Source organism: Anopheles moucheti, chromosome 2 (assembly GCF_943734755.1).
Source record: "Anopheles moucheti chromosome 2, idAnoMoucSN_F20_07, whole genome shotgun sequence".
NCBI classification, from domain to species: Eukaryota; Metazoa; Arthropoda; class Insecta; order Diptera; family Culicidae; genus Anopheles; species Anopheles moucheti.
The window spans coordinates 31,219,853-31,235,634 of NC_069140.1; the positions used below are offsets into that span (position 1 = coordinate 31,219,853).

At 44.3% G+C, this 15,782-nt stretch overlaps 1 protein-coding gene across 1 annotated transcript; it reads left to right on the forward strand.

Annotated features, from left to right (window-relative positions):
- Nucleotides 1–953: 953 nt before the first annotated feature.
- Nucleotides 954–14,455, forward strand: LOC128309425 (protein O-mannosyl-transferase 2). The gene is made up of 8 exons (XM_053045806.1): nt 954–1,075; nt 1,509–1,785; nt 1,868–2,752; nt 3,103–3,343; nt 3,469–3,617; nt 7,107–7,302; nt 8,247–8,387; nt 14,262–14,455. Exons 1-8 carry the CDS (start codon nt 954–956, stop codon nt 14,453–14,455), a joined length of 2,205 nt encoding a protein of 734 aa, XP_052901766.1.
- Nucleotides 14,456–15,782: the final 1,327 nt, after the last annotated feature.

Sequence of the window (15,782 nt, forward strand, 5' to 3'; positions counted from 1 at the left end):
TATGCGAAGTTCCCGCGCCTGAGCTCGCTTATCGCGCAACTTTTTAATGAGAATATCCGCGACGTTTGCCGAAATGGAACTGCTCTCCCGGGAGGCCATCGGAAATGGGTGATCTGTACCGAGCGAAGGATGAAATAAAACTGAAACAATATGTGTGTCATAGGATACGTTAGCAACGGAAACTCAACAACTGGGCCTATAGGGGTCTATTGCCATAGCAACGAGTTTCAGTGCTATGACTACGACTGACTATTGCAAGAACACACCTTTGCCTACACGTTCGTAATGATTTTTCCAATAACTTATGTATAACATTACTTTATTTGGAATGTGTGAATAACTCCCCCCAAAAAAAATCGTATTAAATGTATTTTTTTTCTTTTCAAACAATGCTTTGACTGCGCATGTGTTGACCGAAATGCGAACGTAAGCATAAGTGACTTCAATGCTCCATATTCTTCAAGTTTTTCAAGAGACGAACCCAAAGAAAATGACTGCATTTTATAATTGCTCTGAGGAAGTTAATGGGATTTCTTTTTAATTCATCCGATTAATTAAATGTTTCCCAAAACCAGATATATAAAATTTTAAAAAGCTTCCCGCGTTTGAAAATTTGAGCGACCACTGTGCGCCACGATGAGCGGGGGGTTTAACATCGGGAACTTTCATTTTCGTTTCGGTCTTCCAACGAACCACACGCGTTCGAAGCTTCCCCTAGCGTGCCGCGTAAAGATCGCTGTCCATCCAAGAGCTGTCAAGCCGTTTGTTTTGATTGTGGGAAGCTTTCCCTTCGCTGGGGAACAACAGGCAACAACGAACGTAATTTTCGCGTGTCTTCACAACACCAACAGGTGAAGGTGTGCCGTATCGTTGTTTGTTCCCTTCATTTGCAACAGAGTCCTCAAACGCAGCGTGTGATTGTGACAGAATCAAACAGTTTTGCTCAGTGCATTATGGTGTCGGTGGCAGATGAGAAAGAAAGATCCGGTTCGGCACGAATGGCGGAACAAAATGTAACGAAAGCAATCAAGCAGAAGCAACAGGCAGATGAGCTGTGTGACAAAAGTGTACCCAAGTAAGTGAACTGGTTTTCGGGTGTCTACGGCAAGGGACAGACACGTCAAGCTTTAGCTCAATGTTTTGGGGGGTGAATGGATTAGGTGGCATCTTTTGAGGTGTTGCGCAAGTGTTGCGGTGAAAGATGGGTTCGTTGTGCGTTTGCTGTAAATGATGGTACCACAGTAGGCCTGCTGATCTGAGCAGTGGCTGCTCAAATCCAGCGTGAAGGTTAGCAGGCCATGATGAACTTTTCAAAAGAAGACCAGTTTTTTTGTTACGGGTGGAAGGCAAAATATCACAAGATTAATGTAAATAATCTACAGAAGATCTCTTCAGCCTAATGCTATTGCGAGGGGCATTACAATTGCATTTGACCTTCAACCATCGGATAGTCCTATTTGAAATTTTAAGCAATCGTAATATTAATACTACTTCCAAAATTGTTACAGCAACTCTTGGTGGCTTCTGTTTGGAGTCATTCTACTGATGACGGTTGGAACCCGGTTTTATAATGTAACAGTCCCGGACCACGTGTGCTGGGATGAGACTCACTTCGGCAAAATGGGAAGCTGGTACATCAACCGGACATTTTTCTTCGACGTACATCCCCCACTCGGCAAGATGTTGATCGGTCTATCCGGTTACCTTACCGGGTACGATGGAACGTACCCTTTTGACAAACCAGGCGATAAGTATAACGGAACTCATTACGAAGGAATGCGAATTGTAAGTATTATTCTTGGGAGACTTATTCTACTTAGAAATTTGAGTATCGATTTCATAAAAATCTTTCTCTCTTCTCTTGTAGTTTTGTACCGCACTTGGTGCTGCAATTGTGCCAATGTCATTCCACACTGTCTGGGATATGACGGGTTCGCTAACGGCGTCCACCTTCGCAGCCGCCTATATCCTGTTCGATATCGGCATGCTGATACTGAATCGGTACATCCTTCTCGATCCGCCACTGATCTTCTTCATGACCGCCTCCGTCATGGGTATGGCACGTGTCTCACGGTTAACCAGGGAAGCAAATAGTTTCTCCGCACCGTGGTGGAGTTGGCTGGCGTTCACCGGTTCCATGTTGGCGTGCACGATTAGTGTGAAGTTTGTCGGGCTGTTTGTGGTGCTACTGGTCGGACTGCATACGGCCAGCGATCTGTGGGATGTACTCGGTGACCTAACACTACCCATCACGCACACCGTCCGTCAGTTGGTAGCCCGTGCACTAACACTGATCGTGCTGCCCATCGTGCTGTATGCCGGTTTCTTCTACATCCATCTGACGGTGCTGAATCGCAGCGGTAGCGGCGACGGGTTCTACAGTTCCGGCTTTCAGTCCAATCTGATCGGCAACTCGCTGTACAACGTGTCGATGCCCCGTCAGGTAGCTTACGGGGCTGTTGTAACGCTGAAAAACCACAAAACCGGTGGAGGTTATTTGCACTCGCACAACCATCTTTACCCGAAGGGTTTTGGTGCGCGCCAGCAACAGGTTACGACGTACAGCCACAAGGATGATAACAACAAATGGTTGATTAAGCCATATGATAAGCAAACGCTGGATAATGTTACGCTAATTAAGCACGGCGATTTAGTACGGTTGGAGCATGTACAGACCAGACGGAATCTACACTCGCACCGTGAGCAAGGGCCGGTAACGAAAAAGCATCTGCAGGTTACCTGCTACGGAGAGGTGAGTACCGTTTCCTTTTAATTAACTTTTACTACTTTTAACTGTTGGACAATATTATTTTGATTTTACCTCAACGTTTTAAGAATTTTGTGGCCAACAAGACCAGTTCAAAGCTTTTGGTGTGATACAAGTTTACAATACTGAATAAGTACGTAAAAAGCTGCATAGATGGCGCTAATGTCGCCAAAAAGAAAACTACATTACCACCGTGGGATTACTCCTATGATAGTTGGACGAAAATTGAAGATTTTTATTTAAAGTTGGAACATATGGAAAGATTTAACGATATTATTAAAACACAATTTCGTAATGCATTATTATGGTAAAAAAATATTTCATTTCATCCACAGGATGGACAGGGAGACACGAACGATGTGTGGCTGGTGCAGATTGTCGGTGGTAAAACCGGTCAAACGGTGGAGACCGTTACGAGCCGGCTCACGTTCTACCACTATATCGAACGGTGCGTCCTGACGACCACCAGCAAACAGCTGCCCAAGTGGGGTTTCGAGCAGCAGGAAGTCACCTGCAATCCGAACATTCGCGACAAAGCTGCCCAGTGGAACGTGGAGGACAATCAGTTTGAGAAATGTAACTAAGGCGTTCATCGCTCGGGTCCGCACATTGCCCACCCACCCACTTATTGTGTCGCACATTTTATTGACTTCTTTCTTTCATCCCTCTTCCGCTTTTATCGCTGTTCCGTTGCCCCGCAGTGCCGAGCGTTAACTTTCAAGTTTACGCACCGGGCTTCATTAGTCGCTTCTTCGAGTCCCACGCCGTTATGCTGCAGGGTAATGCTGGTCTCAAGCCGAAGGAGGGTGAAGTTACCAGCCGACCGTGGCAATGGCCCATCAACTATCGGGTGAGTAAATATTAGTCCTTTGCGACGGTACGCCCGACGGCTTCCAACGAAATCGATTTTAAAGTCATCCTAATGATGATGTAGTCACACGATGCAATAAGGAACGAAGGGCACCCGATATGCATTCAACTCCCCCGCGGTGTCCTGTCGGGATGGTACAGCCTGGTTGCATGATCCTTATACCATGCGTCATTACCATTCAATTTCGTTGCATCATTCCCAACCTTAGCAATCTCCACCGTGTCCCAAAGTCAATAACCTTTTATCGCTGCCCAGTATTCGCATTGTGAAGACCCCGATTAGTGCGGCCTCTTTCAGAACGTGGAGGTCATTATAGATCGTAAATGAAATTTATGATTAACCAATCACACCACTGCGCGTCAATAGCAAGGTTTCAAGGCTTTGGTCGCGCGAACAGCTAAACTCGGTTGTTGGAAGGATAATTAGAAGTCTCTGGCTCTGGCAAGATGTCCCTTTCGTACGTAAACCTCTTAACTTCGACTTGCTTACTTGGGAGCCTGTCCTCATTAAAGTGGTAACAACAATCGCACCTTCATAATCGAGTTGTCCTAACGAGTCAAATAACCACCGCCACTGTCATCTGTTCCCCGTTCCCACACGGACACACTTGGGCGTGAATTTATCGGAAGTTAAGATTTTGTGCGTATCTTGCGGCGTACGTGTGTGCGAGTCTATGCTCACCCTTGCCATGCTCCATTTGAGCACGTCATTGAGCAATTAAGACGTTACCACAGCACCTGCCCCCTCCCCATCGGAAAGGTCGAGGCCAAACGGACGCATGAGAAGTAATTAAGAGTTCCTGAGCTCGAGCTTCCGTGCGTGCGTGTGTGGGGACCGGGACGGCACCGTACCGGTGAGGCTGCTTTCTTCTTAATCCTTGATAAAGAGGCGCCCAAGAAGAAGCTGGTAGGCTGAACCGTTCGATCGAGCTTAATGTGATGTACGAAAGTGGTGTGGATATGGTGTGTCTCAAAGGGAATGTTTTGTGGAGAATAAGCCATGCTGCTGCAGTCGGTTAGGGACGCCAAGGGTGGTCTGAGCAATGTTAGGGTCGATACTATCTAGCTGCGAATGCGTTGATAGAAGAAGATATCATTTCAATTTTAATTGCTGCGACATTTCTTCGTTTATACTGCGCACAGATAAATATTATTAGCACCATTATTATTAACATGCATAGGGTGTATGTTTTTTGCGGAATAGGGAATTGTTGGCAAATTTCAAACATAATTAAAACATATATAGCCATATGAACCAACCAACGTGAAGTAAATCAATTACACTTTTACACACTACTGAAAACACTTTTTGTTATGCAATTTGATTCAATAAGTTGACGGACAGCGTTTCTCTGGGTCAACACTGTAGCCGTCAGCGGCGGATCAAACGGTAAGCGGAGTAGACGGTCGCCTAGGGCCTCGCCGTGTTGGAAGCCCCAAAAAATTGGTGCCGCTTGTGCGATTTTTGGAAAATTAACAACAGAGTTGATTTATAGCACAAAATTTAATTAAAAAGGTTGAAAAATGAACAAAAATAGCTTCCTTGGTTATATAAAACATTTGTTTCTATGTGATAAATTAAATGCAGAGAAGAATATCGACTTTGTGACTTTAAACTATAAACGAAATTGCACCAGGATCAGGAACACTAATTTTCTTGTTAGTCGAGAAAAATTTCTTCAAAAACTACCAGTTTTTGAATGTATAGTACCAGGAGAGCATCCACGGAAGAGGTAGCAACTGGTACACAATTTTTCTCGAAAACCGCCGAAAGGTATGCAATGTTTAAACACTAACTTTCCATACAAACCAGCTGTTTTCAGATTTTCGATACCAGGAGAGCATGATTTTCAAGAGGTGACACCTAGTACCAGCCGAGCAAGCACAAATCACGCGCTTCCCGGTAGTTGCAATCCCAAGTTGTTGCATGTAAGATGTTGCATGACAGATGTTGCGCAACATATGTTGCACGACATATGTTGCATGACATTTGTTGCATGCCAGATGTTGTGCAACATATGTTGCGCAACATGTGTTGTGCAACATGTGTTGTGCAACATCCTGGTACTCGGCTGGTACCAGGTGTTACCTCTTGAAAAACATGCTCTCCTGGTATCGGCAATCTGAAAACAGCTGGTTTGTATGGAAAGTTAGTGTTTAAACATTGCATACCTTTCAGCGTCTTTCGAGCAAAATTACTGTACTAGGTGCTACCTCTTCCGTGGATGCTCTCCTGGTACTATACATTCGGAAACTGGTAGTTTTTGAAGAAATTTTTCACGGCCAACGGGAAAGTTAGTGTTTGAATATTGCATACCTTTCGGCGGTTTTCGAGCAAAATTGTGTACCAGTTGCTACCTCTTCCGTGGATGCTTTCCTGGTATCGGCAATCTAAAAACAGCTGGTTTGTATGGAATTTCGTACCAGTCACGGAAAATGGGTACATTCTGGTACATTGTACAACTACTCAAGGAATAACTATTTTGGGTACATTATTGAGCAAACCTTTAAAATTTTTTGTAGTCAACTATCTAAACTAAACTACGAAATCAGAAAAAAAATCATAACAGGGATCTTGGCAGTCGGAACGAAATTGCATTTCAATTAATTTCAATGGAGAAAATGGCTTTGACATACTAGCGAGATTACATACTGTCCCACTGTTATCTGTACCTGCGTCAATAATTTTAATAATATCAGATTTTCCTTTAAAGTTTTAAATACTTCACAAAGTACCCACTTTTGACTGTACAATGGAAAAACTTTTCCAAATATTGCATCGATTCAATACTAAGCCTCACCCCGGACTAATGTTTAACAACTTCTCCCCACTTAAGAAAAAACATGATCCCGCCTCGTGGTCAAGTAGTCATTTTTTGTGTTGTCCTTTTCCGTATTTTTCACTGCTTATCAGCAATACCGTCAGCTGGTGCGACCGTGCACCGGAGCGCGAACTTCATCCCGCGGACACAATTTGTCGCCCCATTGAATGCCGTTTAAGGGCCGAAACTTTATCACCAACGCGAAAAAAAAGTCGTCCAACCTTGGCGAATTGCTATCCGGTTTTCACTCCCGCTCGCTGCATTTCCCGGGCGTTTGTCTCCTTCTTTGTTTAATTTTTACGACGCATCGCATCGCGTCCACCGGCCCGCCGAAAACTTCGCGACGGTAATGACTAAAAGCATGCACGAAAGTGCGCGCGTGTCGTTGTGTTTTGTTTTCTTTTTCCTTCCGTTCCTATTCGGTTTATTCGTTCACGCATTTTTCGGCTGGCAGGCTGGCAGGCTTTATCTTTCCACTTGAAATAAATTTAAACTCTCCCACACCCATCGGCCTAAAAGTTGTGACCAACAATGTTTTACAACATAGCTGGATGTTGCTGGTGCTGTGTTTGTGTCTCTCTTTCTCTCTCTCTTTTACTAGCTTTGTTACTACAGTTCATTTTCCTTCCTTCGTTCTATTCCGACAGGGTCAGTTCTTCTCCGGTTCCGACCATCGCGTTTATTTATTGGGCAACCCAATCATCTGGTGGAGCAATTTGGTATTTTTAGCACTCTTCTTAATCATCTTCGGTGTGGAGATTATCAGATATCAACGCTATTCCGCACCCGGGCCGGTGACCACCCAACGGACGACGCCCGATCCGTCTCCATTCACCGAGGACGGTAAGTTGCCGGATTTCGGCCACTGTTTTATTAACCAAACGCGCGCGAAAGTAACCGCTGGCCCGGCAAACGGCCCAACCGTTCCGCACATTCACCCTGGTGACGGTGTTGCGTTGCACGAAATATGCTACGCCGTAACTTTTAATTGTCTCCGTATTTTCAAAGCACGGCAACGTAGAAAGGTACAATATTCGGCCAAGCGTAAATGCGTGACCCAGCCGGTGTTAGCAGCCGGGGCCGACGATGAACGACGGACGCGGTGTCATTTGCAAAAGTAGAATCCGTTGGCTTACGTTCCGGCGCCGGGCGCTAGAAATTAGGACGACAAATTAGTACTGCTCGAATACGACCCGGCTCGATTTACATGGCGGCAAAGAGACACCGGAACATCTCAAATTGTTGCTAATCGCCGTACCATTAAGGAGGGCCAATTCTAGTGCCTTCGTAACATTGTTTTAATCAAACACTTTCTCAGATTACGGTGCAAAGTGTACACCGGTTTTGGATGATACTAATTACGGGTGTTCCATTGTACCGTGTTTGCAACTTTCAATATCTTTTACTGCAATGTAGCTATTATTATCTTCCATGTTCCACGGCATGAATATGACACTAATAAGAAAGGTTTCTTAATTATTTTCATAAATACTACGATACTGCGATAAAACTATGATAAGAAAACGTTGCTCATGTGTTGCTCAAGAGTATTATGTTATGCCAATTGCATAATGTCAGGCGCTTTCATATAGTTGCTTGAATATTTGTAGACAAGATTTGTACAACCTTTTTCTAGACAATACCGTCTTGTTAGAAGCATTATAAAGACCCGCTTAATTATACATGTAATACTCATTTCTTTATACTGCTGTAAACTATATTTACCGTCCCATAAATGATTTTCCCGTGCAATAGCTAATATTTTCCATCCTATAACCTATTTTAAGCCGCCAAATGGCAACTGCTGCGTGCGTCCCTGTGGCTGTTCGGAGGATGGTTGATCCACTACCTACCCTTCTACGCGATGGGACGCGTCCTCTACTTCCATCACTATTTCCCCGCCCTGGTCTTCAACTCGATGCTCGCCGGTAAGTGTCCCCCGTGTTGTCCAACGCAATGTCACTTCCTGACTCATTAATCATCCTCCGGTCATCGTCATAATGTCTGTGGCAACGCTAGTCAAACGAATAGTCACACCATCGGACCAAAGGAAAATAAGAACGTTCTTCGATAGGCAAAAAAAAAGCAAATGAATATTCTAATCACCTCGTCACAACGTGAACCAACAAATTGGTGGGATTTTCAATGCTTTTGAAAGGGGTTGCGACGGTAGCCCCTGTCGGGAGACTGAAGGGATTATTTAATGTAATTTAATTGACAAACTTTCCAGTCAACCCTGGTAGGATCTTAAATGTCAAAGAAAAAACAAACAAACAACCGATTCCTTAGAGGGGGAAGAGAACTATGGGAGGCGCAGCACCGTTCTATAAAGGGACAGAACATCGAACGTGAAATTAAGGACGGCTCCAAAAAGGCCACCCGTGCTTTGTTCGCAGGACGATGGATGTGTTTTTAACGAGGCAGCACATTTCACTTGCCTTTGCCGACCAGTGCGCCCCTGATTGACGGACGTGTTTCGAATCGAGTTTTTCCCCCGGCATTCCGAAATGGACTTTGTAAGTGGCTTTTTATTTTTCGGAGTGACTTTCGCATTTGACGGGGGTTTCATCCAGGATGGGTTTATTTCCATACATGTAAAATAGCACCGATGGAAATTTTTCCAAAGCAATTGGCATTCAAAAGTGGAGCTTCATATAGGTACATGTTATTCCGATCGGTAAATGGAGCCGTTCGTATCCACTTAAATTAATTGAAAACAGAAAATCGGAAGCTCGAAAAGCTCGCAGCTTAATAAGACTTTTTTTGTCTTTCTTCTCTCTGCGTCTCGATCATTTTGCACTTATTTTCCGATTTTGCATTAATTTTTAAAATTCATATTTTCACGCACCACCGGACAGGGAAACTCCAAAATGGACCCGATGCACCGGGACGGAAGTACAGATAGGTTACTATTCCCCCGGGGAGGGAGACAAAGGCAGGACACGCAAGTGATTATCCTTCCACAAGGAGATGATTTTAATGAGCTCTTCAGCTGAACGCTTTCATCAAAAAGGACCGAGGACCATCCGACGGAAGTTGGGGATGAAGTTGGAGCTTGATTTTTACCTCGGCTTACGGCTGCAATTGGCCATACGGACAGCAAACCATAACCAGCGCGCTATCGAAGCGTAGAAATTCAATTTCATAACGAAATTAGTTTTCCGAACCTCGTTTTCCATTTTTGTTGGCCTTCGCCCACCGTCGGAACCACGGAAAACACCTGACATCGAGGGTGGGACGGCGAGGTTGGTTTCGGTTCCGTACCGGTTCCGATTGTCTGCGATAATCGGGCGAGCGAAAACTCATTATGGAAACCACATACCGCTGCCGTTTGGGGACGATCTGGCGATGGGTATGGGTGCCACACTGGACTGGAAGGAGTGGAAGCTGTGGCTGACAATAAATTTTATTGTGTGAAAGACGTCCAGCACTTGCCACGGTAAAACTTTGATTGGTGTAAGCACGTGTAAGTGGAATCAATTAAAATTTTACCCCCGCTCTTTGGGATGAGTGATGAGCGTGTGACTAACGATGCATCGGTGCATGTAACGATGGTGCTTTTGGGTTTTTTAATTGGGGATAGTAAGGATGGTGGGGTTGAATTACTGAGGCTTCATTTACGTATTTCAACAACAAAGTTGTGCTGTAGTTAATTATACGTTAATGTAAATTGGAACTCATTCTACAAGAGCTGTTATTACATTGGTCGTGTTGTGCTGGTTACCTACATTTAGGCTCTTAGTTGAGTTAATAATGTTCGGAACAGTATAAAACGGAGTTTGTACGTGAATCACGCCATAAAAGTAGAAGAAATAAGAATTTAATGGAAACTTTTATTATTTCTCAAATACTCATTTAGATTTGACTTTAAAACAACAGACACCAGATTTATTAAGCATTATCCCATTTGAAAAATGTTTGTTTAATTGCAAATTATTCCAAAACTGACCGTAAACGTTTCCTAATACTTTGCATACGGATTCTTGTTTTAAATCCCATGCCCGGAATCCGATCATGACGAAACCTGATCCTGAAAAATCTTAAGGGGTAATACACAGGGTAGTAAATCGGAATCGGAACTCTTCTGTTCGATTCCAATTCCGGGAGACCGTCCTTGACTCGAATCCGAGTCCTGAAGGATCCGAATTCGGACTCTTATGTTGCATCTCAATCCCGAATCTGATTCCGTATTTATTCAATAAAGCATCGAATTCCAGAATCTGGTCCGGACACCATTGTTCAATATTAAAAGAGCTGTTATTACACCGCTGGTGTTGTGTTGTTTGCATACATTTAGGCTACTAGTTGAACGTCGATTGGAAAATTGATAGTGAAACAGCATGAAGTAAAGCTTAGCAGAACAGATTACCAACAATAAATTACGTCCTTACCACAAGTTAATTGCACTACAATCTAATCAGTCATAGCGTGCGAGCCTGTTACACCTTGTCCAATACGGAACAGTTGTAGCCAAAGTTTGAAATATGCTTTGTACGGATACAACAAGTTCCCGAACGTATAGCAAACGAAGCAGCAAAGGAATGGGGCACAACAATAAAAAAAATCAATCACTTACTTCGAATTGACCATCCTTAACATCATGATTTCTCACCGGAATAGGAAAACTTGTACCGAAGCGAGTGGAGCATTCAAAAATTCAATTTGTATGCGTTGTCAGTGGCTCCCGGTACATGTGTAACGGCAGGTCTATGGTTCCGGTCCAACAAAAGAAACACTACCTTTACCGTCGTCGCTACCGCACCCTAGCCGATGCTGGGTAGAGATGGAAAAATGTTAAATTACTCCAAAATTACTTGCTCGAACAACTTCACACAATGGCCGTGCCGGCACATCTTGCCTCCCGATGGCGGGGAAGCTTTCATTCGAGAGGTGGACATTCGTACATTAGCCCTATGGTTCACGGTACGCCCGGAACGCATCCTTTCGTGAGTGTTGGAAATGTGTGGCATGCAAAAGGTCAAGGCAGGAAAAATCCAATTTCGTAACAATCGAACAAACGGGCAGTGAAAAAAAACAGGAACGTTGCGTTAGTTGGAACGGCCGGGGGCGATTAAGAAGGTGGGACGATTTGCACCACCGGTTCCCGTACGGACGAAGTAAATTGGAATGGAAAAGCGGAACCGAACTCGAATGGAGATGCCGAATAAGTGAGAAGAATGAGCAAGTCGAAGAGAAGGGAGAAAAAAAAACACCCCACTCTCGCCTCCCCAAGTTTAAGGCAACTTGTGGCAAAATGTCGAAGGAAATGGAACGATTGTAATAAAACAGATTGGAAGGGAAGCAGAGAACGCATCGGGCGACGACGGTGATGATTTCTTCCGTTTCGCATTTTGTTCGTCTGTTCACCAAACCCCGAGAAGAACCTCCAGCAGAAGCCGTATCCGTGCGCGTTGGAGCCGTTGCCTTTCATTTGCCGGCTGCTGGACATCAACACATTTTCAATTCCGCTCCCAACACACGGCGGGAAGGGAATCTCTGGCATTGGAACAAAATATCCTTCCACCTTCTGGTCGGGTGGTAGGGAGCCTGTCCGTCCAGCTGCCCGGCACACCTTGACATCGTTTGAGGACAGGTTTTTGAAGCTGAAGTTTATTTCAGAGGTTTCCAACCATTCCGACCGGTCGGGGCAGATGGTTTGATGGGTTTCCGTTTCGCTGCTTTGTTCGCTGGCTCAAGCAGCGAATCTGTGGACGTATCGCATCGCAACGGGAAAGCAAATCAATTGTGCAACGAGTGACATCTTACAAGCTGAGCGCGCAATTTTTTGTTCGGTACTTCATCGCTCTTTGAAGTTTTTCCTTGGCACTTACACCGAGCGTTGGAGGTTATTTTGATGTAGAATAACTTTTATTCTGCGTATGTCTGTGCTATTGTTATTGCGCTTAATTTGTGCTTCCTTTTCATTAGAAATCCTCCCCCTAGAAGCCTCACTTGCAAATGTTTACTTTCGGGATGCTGTCAATTATGATTTTGAACCCCTGAATTTATTACATTTACTCTTCGTGTTGCGTTTCGTTGGTATATTTATCTTACACACTAAACGTAATTATTCACGATAGTTCAATATTTCAATAGAACAAACATCATAAAACTCAACTAAGCCTAAAACACCAGCCGGCATATGATCTCACACTAATTAGCCACGTGTGCATTTAGCTGCGTGTTCAAATTATACTCCAATCATACGAAAATACCTCCCCACATTCACCCGACTGCAAAATGGTCACGGAATCGATAAATTAAAGCCAACAGATTTTTTGGGGATTTTCATCCGTTTGCTTTGTTTGGAGTGAAAATTTCGTCCAATAAACAACACTTCCCGCACCACAAATGGCACACGCACACAGCAGGAGGCACCCCTCTTGTTGCCACAATATTTGCAAACATGCCCCATCTGCGGGTGTTACGCGGCCCAACTCTTTGCACGGGCGTGAATTTGGTGTCAGTTGGTCACTTTGCCGGCAAACCAATCTTTCAGCAAACCAAACCGACGGATTGTTGAACCACCCGCCCGATGCCACCGGGTGGGTGAGAAATTAATACACAACGCACTTTCGGCGCACTTTCACCCCACTACCGGTTGGAAGGGAGTGGAATGTGAAGCGGATACTTGCTGTGAGTAAATTGTACTCGGACGCTGGAAAATAAGTGCCAGATTTTTTGGGGCCAACAATTAATTGCCTGGATGGGAATCGATCTGTTTGTTAAACAATTTGGTCAGTTGTTACGTGCCGGTGGCAGGGTGTTCACTGGTTGAATTGTTGGATCACTTCGCTGATAAAACAAAAAAACAACAATGTTGAATATTATAAATATTCTTTTTCAGCTACTGTCACCTAAAAACATTCGTTAGGAACGGTTTTAACAGACAAAAACAATATGATCTATAAGTTTTGGTATTAATCATTTATTGCCATTTGGATTGTATAACTTTAGGCGATTTCGTTGTTGGTTGACTTTATCTATTATTGATGACTTAAGATTAGCTTTCTATAAACATTTTGGGTGAAATTTTGCAATACTTTTGGTGTCTATCCTCTGTACTGTGCAGTCATCAACTTTACATAATCAAAATATTTTGCATTAATACTTCACTTTACAGAGGTAATCATGTCTATTTCCATTGCACGTAATAGTTGCTTAATTTCAACATTTCTGCAAGTTTTAACAACTTTTCATCACATAACATCCTTCTGCCTGGTTTGCTTCGGTAAAAGTATTTCAATTTTGCAAAATTTACGTGTAATAAATACAATTTATTCACACCCCACGCCAGTAGGTGACTCACTACGGCATGAGGTGGCTTTTCATCGACCCGGCCCGGCCGAAACGACCATTACTCTGCACACGTACCACCAGAGTTGTGCGTGTGGTGGCTTCAATTTCAGTGGTCATTAATTTTGAACACCCAAATATCAGATGGAAAACCGCACCCCACTACTGGCCGGGATTTATCGACATCGCAGCGAGCGCACTACGATTCGCATCAGTGCCCGGATTGGTTCCGTGGTTTTCGTTTGCCCCATCCGTTTTTGCGCTGCTGCGGTGATCCGTTCGCTGTGATATTTGTCAATCGAAAAAGTTGCGATCCTGTTTCACCTCAACAAAAAATAGTGCGGAACATATTTTGTGTGTGTGTGTGTATTGAAGAATAGTTCGGGCAACCACCCGAAACCCTACGGTCGGTGTTCGGTTAGAAGCGATAGTTACTGTTTTCAAAAGCCTTTTGGTTTAGGCAGTCTAACCACAAAAAATGTCCTCTTGTGCTCTTTCCGTTACAGGTGTAATGCTCGATTACATTACGGGCCGGTTGCCGGGATGGTTGCGTCACGCCTGCCTGGGTACGGCGATGGCTGGGCTGGTGTACAGCTTCGTGCTCTTCTCGCCGCTCGCATACGGTATGAGTGGTCCCTTCAGCCACGAACCCAACTCTACGTTGGCCTCGCTCAAGTGGATGAGCAGTTGGGAATTTTGAAAAAGGGCCGAAATCGTTATTGGAGACCGCCTTGCCGTTATTGCCCCGCCTCAGCTTATCGCCGTCCAAAAGTGTATCGATTCATCCAGACGAAGGGCCGGTTCAACCAGCGGACAACCAGCAACACTAATTTTTACCACTTTAAATATTTTGTGGTGCGAATTGCATACGATTTGGAAAAAAAACGTTGCGCCTACAGGTATGCAATTCGCATCACAAGATAGATATTTTATTTGTTAGAAGGTCCAGCGGCGGATCAAACGGTAAGCAGAGTAGGCCCCTTCTTACTGCGCTTTTCGCTTTGTCTCATTTCAAGGGCTTCAATGGCGCCCCCCAACCTTCCTATAGGTCTATAAACCTTCCCATTACATACACAGAAACCCTCACAATTGAGATTTTAGCTTATCGTTAGTTGCTCGTTTCCGTAAATACTCATTACTCGTCAATAAACAGTTAATTATTTACCTATTTTACAATCTACCGAAATAGCTTTCATTTCCAATCGGCTTTCGTCCTGTTTTATTAAGTATATCGATACATTCCGATTGACAGCATAGCATTATACCATCGACGTCGATAATAATTCGAGATTAGAAAATGGGGGGGGTTGGGAGGGAGGTTCCTTTTCGGTTTCGGGAGTTCCCGAAACCCTAGATCATACCCCAATAAACTATGCCGAAACATTGCCCATTATCAGATTTTTAAATTGCCATCCCGTTTGAAGCGCAGTTTCTTTCTCTCTTACTCTTTGTGGGTAGAGAGATGAAGACGGATCCAACCCCAATGTTACATTCTTGTGAATCTCTTTTGTTGCTGTGGGTTGGTACCGGGTTTTGTGGTTTCCGGATCATTATCTACGGCTTTTGATTATGTTTGCTGTGTTATGCCCGTGGAACAGCTGGAGTGGTCCGAACTTCCCACCACAAAAAGGGATCAAACGTGAGTGGGACATCGCCAGAAAAAGGGTTACACCCCAGTAATCCTCGGCAATTTCAATCTTTATTTCCCATTCGGTTTTTTTTTCTTGCTCCCCCGTCTGTCGCTATTGCTTGTTGTGTTCGGGTAATAACGGTTGACCCAAAACCCCTCGAGGAAACGAAGCTTTCGCAGGGAAACAAAGCGAGCCAGCGGAGCTAGATTAAGATGGTGAGTGGTGCAAATGAGATGAAGAAGATTTATTCACCGTCAACTGGCGGTCTCACTTCACACTCACTTACTCATCCGCTTAATCGCGCCGGAAGTGTTGGCTCTCCGTTCCGAAGGTGGGATTCACCACCCAAACGGCAGGACCATTAACACTTGTTCGAGAACTAGAATTACAACGGGG

Bases quoted from the DNA above. Each gene is read 5' to 3' on its own strand.
- LOC128309425 (XM_053045806.1), top strand. From the start codon at position 954: ATGGTGTCGGTGGCAGATGAGAAAGAAAGATCCGGTTCGGCACGAATG. The intron at 1,786-1,867 runs GTAAGTATTATT...CTTCTCTTGTAG, and splicing joins ATTACGAAGGAATGCGAATT to TTTTGTACCGCACTTGGTGC. The intron at 7,303-8,246 runs GTAAGTTGCCGG...ACCTATTTTAAG, and splicing joins GTCTCCATTCACCGAGGACG to CCGCCAAATGGCAACTGCTG.